Source organism: Corylus avellana, chromosome ca9 (assembly GCF_901000735.1).
Source record: "Corylus avellana chromosome ca9, CavTom2PMs-1.0".
NCBI lineage: Eukaryota > Viridiplantae > Streptophyta > Magnoliopsida > Fagales > Betulaceae > Corylus > Corylus avellana.
The window spans coordinates 2,538,936-2,545,218 of NC_081549.1; the positions used below are offsets into that span (position 1 = coordinate 2,538,936).

Genomic DNA, 6,283 nt, shown 5'->3' on the forward strand with positions numbered 1-6,283 from the left:
GAGACAAAATGTGAGGAAAAACCTTCTTATCTGACTCTTCTCCAATCAAAAGGTCAGAATGCCCAAAACCCTCCACAACAACTCTCTCATGTCTAAAGCCAGGCTGGTGTAACTTCATATACTTGTTAGCAAGAAATGAAGTCTTTGGAGTCACAAGGAGACTCCGCCCTCCTGAAATATAAAGCGTAGGGAGCGCCATTCTCTCATGATGGATCAAATATTTGTTGTTGCCATTGCTGTCTACAATGAAACCGGCTTTGCATATTTTTCTGATGTGCGGAAATGCTGCCATGGGAAGCCTTGTCAAAGTGCTCTCTTTGCTTAACCAGTAGTGCATGCTGGGGCTTACATTTCCATGCCAGAATGCGCTTCCAAATATACCAGCAAAAACCTCACACTCATTGCAGGTGCATCTCTCATACCTTGGTATCAAACAGGCAATAAATTTCAAGAGACGATGTCGGAAACTGCACTTTGATGTTTCCAACAGAGGCAGGATATTGTTCTTGCCTAGGATAACCATGGAAAGCTGCACGTTGAATTGAAACACCTTCTTGAGCTCAAGGAGAAAGAGATCTTGAGAAATTATTCTAAATTAGAGAAAGAGGGGTTACCGGGACCAGAGGAAGCCACATTTTGAACATTGATGAAGCATTAAGCTTGAAGAACATCGAAGAATTGGTGCAAGACAGGGAAGCTATATGGGTTGCAGAGACATGCCCCCCCATGAGAGCTATGTGTATGGCTAAGCCTCCAACACAATGTGCAACTACATGTATTGTTGTATGCTGCCCATGCAATTCAAGGATCTTATTTATTGCTGCAAAAGAAGAGGCATTGGGTGAGTGAAAAACTAACAATTGATAAAATGGCTTATATATTTATGATTTTGGTTTCTTTTACCAGCTGGGACATCAAATCTTCCAATATCTTCAATTGTGAAGTCCTTTGAAGGATTCAAAGGGTGCAACCTTGGTTGCAGTAGCCATGTTTCATGCCCTTCTTCCAGTAAAGTTCTGACCAAGTCATTTGGTTCTGTTGGCAACCAGTAACTCTCAGCAGAATGACCATTAAGAAGGAGAACTGGATTTAGTTGTTTTGGTCCTTCAAGCCTTGATGGAATTTGGGTGCATTTCCATTGCCTGCAACTGATAAAAAATCCATCTTCTGCATGATATACAAAGGACAATAGATTAGAAACTCAAGTGGAAAAGGAAATAGAAAGAACAAACATCTTAAATGAATATCCATAAGTACGTATAAGCTCAATGTAGTTTCTGTTTCTGGATGTTTATAAGCATTGACTCTCTAGCTAAAGACTACATTGAATGCAATCATACTATTGAATATACACATGTGAGCGTAGAAAGGTTTGAATCCCACATTGGAAAGATATGATTATTATAGCATAGACTTAACATACTCTTAAACAAGGGAATTAGATTCCTGATACCTGTTTTTATTTCATGGAGGGTGCTGCTTGGATAAGGTTTAACATATGAATCTGATAGGGTGAAGTCCTTGTGACTCCCTCGTGGTATCTGTAAAAAATAGGTTCTTAGGAAAGTGTGCAATAGATGACGTATGAACCTCCCTCTCTCGTTTCCTTCAAGGCTTAAGATGCTCTTCAAAAGCTGTACCATGGAGATACAGAGCTCGCCTCTTAGATTCACAGTGTCTTCCCTTGAATTGTTCTCAACAACTTTTTTAAATGTCACATGCAGAGTTGTTGTCTCCCTCCAAGCATATAATCCAAGGAGATAAGGATTCATTATCTTCCTCCCCTCAAGAATATATCTGCATGAACTTGAACTTCATTAGTTCTCTAATATCAGAAAAGAAAATATTGATGAGGAAATGTTATCATAAGTACCTTGAACCAGAAGAAGCAGCAAGGAGAAGCTGATAATGCATATACTGTGTGTAAGGAGTTCTGCATTCTACTTTACACAAATTTATTTCCCCATCTATAATATGTAATTTATCCTTCTCAATGGCTATAAATTCCACATATCCACCAACTCTCCCTCTTAAAAGAGGATGAAATTCTTTGACACCCAATTTCCCCTTCTGATCTTGAGAGTTCATCTTCACTTTCAGATAGGCTTTGCAAGGCATACCCCCTACATAACCCTCCATGGTTTCATTAAAAGTGACCGTTGATCTCCAATCACTCTCTATATTCTTATCAGAGATGGAATGTGGATTTTGATCAACAGCTTTAACAGGAATTTCAATACCCTCATTGCTCTTGTACGTGAGAACATCCCTCACAAGGTGCCTACTTGCGTACTCAGCCACAGTTGCAATTGTAAGAGATGGATTTATGCCAACAGAGCAGGGGATTAAAGAAGCATCACAGACATAGAGGCCAGCGTGTACAGTGGCTGGACCTTCTGGGTCAAAAACCTGACCACTTGGGTTACAAACACCACATGAAAAGTCAGATGATGCATTGCAACCACCTAAAAGATGAACTGATGTGCTTCGGTACCTTGACATGAAAAGTATCCCTCCTAATTTCTTAGTGAGTTTCTGAAAGGCATTGATTTTCCTTGGGAGTAAAGGATCGTGAGGTGGACTAAAGCAGATTCTATTCTTGTCCTTATCAAATGTAATTTTCCCATCACTCTCATCATATCCCATTGCATTAAGAACCATGGCTTGGTTTGCTTTAAAACCTGTCATGTGTTTTATCTTGTCAATTATCCCATGAAAGAACCAGGATCCAGCTGGCCAACCATAAGTTGCGATCCCTTTGAACAGCAGGTAAGGATAAGCTGTTGGAAGTACACCACTCTGATATAACAACAGAAAAAAAGGGTAAATGTTGGGCGAATCCTTAATGATACAGAGTTTTTATCCTTATATGTTCAAATGTATATCTATGTATGCAGGCATGTTTGGATACTTTTAAGACTATGTTTATAGAAAATTTCAGGTGAAAATACATTTAACCTCCCTTAAGTTGTACCACTTTTTATATCTGGCTTCCAATATTTAAAAAGTAGCAATCGACATTTTAAAATTTCAATCATTGACAAATTTGCCCTTCCGTTAAATTTGTTGTGACAGAAAATGACTCATGTGCATTGTACATGGATGTAGTCTCCAAAATGCCCATAAGAGGGGTCAAGTACTACGAAAAATAAAAACTACCAAAAAAAAAAAAAAAAGTAAGTAAAATACAAAATTTTGGAAAAAAGAAAAATAAAAAGAGTTACAGAAGCTACTCTGTGGGCCCTTTGGGGGTGTTCGAAGCCACTCCCATTTGGCTGAGGGAGCCACCCCCCATTAGTTCGAAACGTATAGCTATGAGGATAATTCGCTACCTTAAACACTTTATGAGTGGTTTCGCCCAGCCCATTTGGCCATTTGAAGGTGGCTAAACCAACCCCATTTCTGCCAAATGAGATTGGTTCAACCACCCCTATTCTAGCCAAATGGGGGTGGCTCGATCACCTCTGCGGCCACCTACACTTGACCATCGTAGGGGCATTTTGGACAATTCAAGGGATAAAAAAGTCACTTGCAATGTACACTTGCAATGTATGTAATTGACTTTTCACCAGGAAAAATAAAAAAGGTTAACGGAAGCGCAAACTTACCAACGGTTGAAACTTAGAAGAGTCAATTGACACTTTTTAAATATCAGAGGCCCAATCCAAAAAAATGGTTCAACTTTCACGAGAATATTAATAGTATTTAACCCAAAACTTCAAGTTCAAAGACCTATAGATATAAGAGCAAAATTGAACAATTTGAACTAGTTCCACAATTTTAGATGGAGAGAAGTTTGGAGACCTGGATTGTGAATCCCAATGAAGATGTATAAGATGAAGAGATGGATGGCCCTGGCCTTTCTTGAAATGGTATCTTTGAGAGTTGCTTTCCCTTTAATCCGTAAGCACTCAAGGGTGCTTGGCTTCCAGCAAGATAAGCCACATTATTCCCATTACAGCTGAATCCAGATCCAAGTGCATCTGAAAGTTTCAATCCTCTCATTTGTGACCGGAAAAGTATCTCACTTGTCCCTAAAACTCCCCCTATAGGAAAACAAAGAAAGATGTTTCCAACTTGTTAAACTGTTTTTCTTTTTCTTTTTTAAAACAAAATTTATAAAAAGGTACCTGAGAGGACTACATAATCAGCAGTTATGCAGTCAATCTCATTCAAGTAAACACGCCATCTTCTTCTCTTTCTCTCAATTTTGCCTTCTTCTCGGCAAATTTCATATGGATTTTTAATCACATACTGAACCTCACACTCTGTTTTAACATGACATCCTGCCTGCATCACAAAAAAATTTCCACAGAAAAACTAAGATCCAAATATGAATAAGAAACTGTTGGACATATGCAATCCGGGGTCAGTGGCAGAACCAGAACTTTGAGTGAGGGGGGATGAGACTGTTTTTAAAAATTAATTGAGAGGAAAGAAATTAATCTTTCAGGGACTACCTCATAAAAAATATATTTTTTAATTGATGTTTTAAAATTTTTTGGGGACTCAAGCTCCCGGGCCTTGTGCTAGGTCTGCCCTTGAGAGAAACTTATTTCATAAGTAGTAACAGAGAGAGAGAAATATTTTCCACATAAAACTTGTGCAGTGTGAAAGAGAAATATTTTCTCTCTTAATTAGCCATTTTACTACAATGGGTAGGGAAAGAAAATACAAGAAGTCTTTGTTATTGCATTTCTTTTCACACACCTGTGCAGTGTGAAAAGAAATGTGATTTTATTGTTATTTATTTGATTTTTCAATATTTGCACTTGGTTTGTGCAGTGTGAAAAGTCAAAAGCTACTTTATCATAAACTAAGAAATGATTTGACTTAAGAATAAACCTCAACATGCCTTAAATATGGCATTATTATTCCTAGAAACTTTCCTGGCCTAGGAAAATGAACATGATATATAGTTTGGCAGTAAATGATCATAGAAAATATGCCTGGATTGCCGAATGTATATAGTTTTTGTCAGTAGAACTTTTGGCATTATAAGGACACCCAGCAAGACAGTTTCCACAGGCTAAGCAGCTACCAACTCTTTGAGGCTCCATTGAGTTGGATGCAGGCTCTTCAAGACCAAAATTCATGCTTAGCTGCAATGGAGTCTCAAAACTGTTTTCAATCTGTCCATCACCTAATATTTCTCCCACGACTTTGGTGACAGGAAACTTGACAGGAACACTTTGTATTCTCAGCATGCTTGCAGCAGAAGCTTCACAATTTTCCCAATCCCTTTCCCATTCCTTTGGCCACTTGGGATTCCTTCTGGCTCGAACTGGGGTTGGCATCATCACTCCTGCATTCACAAGTGAACCTCCTCCAAGCCCACATGCCACTACTGCTAGAGAATCATTTTGTTCGTGTACCTATATTTTCATCAAACAAATTCATGTATATATAAGCATGTTTTAATCGGGTTTTCATGTGTTTTTGGTGATTAGACAGCGGATTCATTATATTTTTCTTCATGAGTTGTTCATTTCAATAAACATATAGAAGGTTATGTACGAGTCAAGTTCAATTTGTGGACCTTCGGCTCTGATACATATTAAATCACCAGTTATCTCAAAAGTTGATTGAAAGAGATAAATTTAATCAATACTTTTAACACAAATATCTAAACACTAAAACGTTATGGTACAGCAACCTTCTCTTCTTCATGTTTATGTTTGATTTCCAAACATAGGAAAATAAATTAAGGGAAAGTAACCTGGAATAAAGCATCTTTTGGACCAAAGCCGACACCCAAGTTCTGTTTCTCCATTCTCACAGCGGACATGATCTTGAAGGTGTCAGTTGGAAAATCCTGAGCTTCCCATCTCCGGCCTTTCTCAACCAAACATACCTTTATTCCGGCCATTGACATGCGACATGCAGCAACAGAACCACCATATCCAGACCCCACGACAACAGCATCGTAACCTCCTCCTTCTCCTTCACCAACCCTTCCCATGAATTCTGCCTGTTTCTTCATGATCTTTGTTTGAAATCCCAGCTCAAAGATTTTCAGGGACCAAGGAATGTTGCACACGTGTCACAGATGGCGCCGTATTAATTTGCTCCGAGGGAGGAGGGGCAAGAGAAAAAGAAATGGTGATCACTGATCACGGTGTTCTCACTTCCTTGCATGCCCACAAAGAGTGCATTTATAATGCCTATCTCCCGAGACTTTGAATTTCTCAAGTCAACATACGTGGGCTGCATGATTTTTTCCTATTACTTCAATTTTGTAGCTGCTGATAAATATTTGGCTGCGAGAAGATCTTCCTAGAAT

At 38.7% G+C, this 6,283-nt stretch overlaps 2 protein-coding genes across 2 annotated transcripts in view; both read right to left on the reverse strand.

Annotated features, from left to right (window-relative positions):
- Nucleotides 1-2,661, reverse strand: part of LOC132191697 (uncharacterized) — an 8,911-nt gene extending 6,250 nt beyond the window's left edge. Inside the window, exons 1-5 of the mRNA XM_059606788.1 lie at nt 1,874-2,661; nt 1,454-1,797; nt 904-1,167; nt 615-820; nt 23-529 (exon numbers count right to left, since the gene is read on the reverse strand). Of these exons, the coding sequence (XP_059462771.1) occupies nt 23-529; nt 615-820; nt 904-1,167; nt 1,454-1,797; nt 1,874-2,661 (2,109 nt within the window). The remainder of the gene's footprint in view (nt 1-22; nt 530-614; nt 821-903; nt 1,168-1,453; nt 1,798-1,873) is intronic.
- A 1,455-nt stretch (nt 2,662-4,116) lies between these two features.
- LOC132191698 (uncharacterized) lies at nt 4,117-5,983 on the reverse strand. Its single transcript, XM_059606789.1, has 3 exons — nt 5,720-5,983; nt 4,950-5,375; nt 4,117-4,290 (listed from the first exon to the last, which is right to left on the reverse strand). Exons 1-3 carry the CDS (start codon nt 5,981-5,983, stop codon nt 4,117-4,119), a joined length of 864 nt encoding a protein of 287 aa, XP_059462772.1.
- Nucleotides 5,984-6,283: the final 300 nt, after the last annotated feature.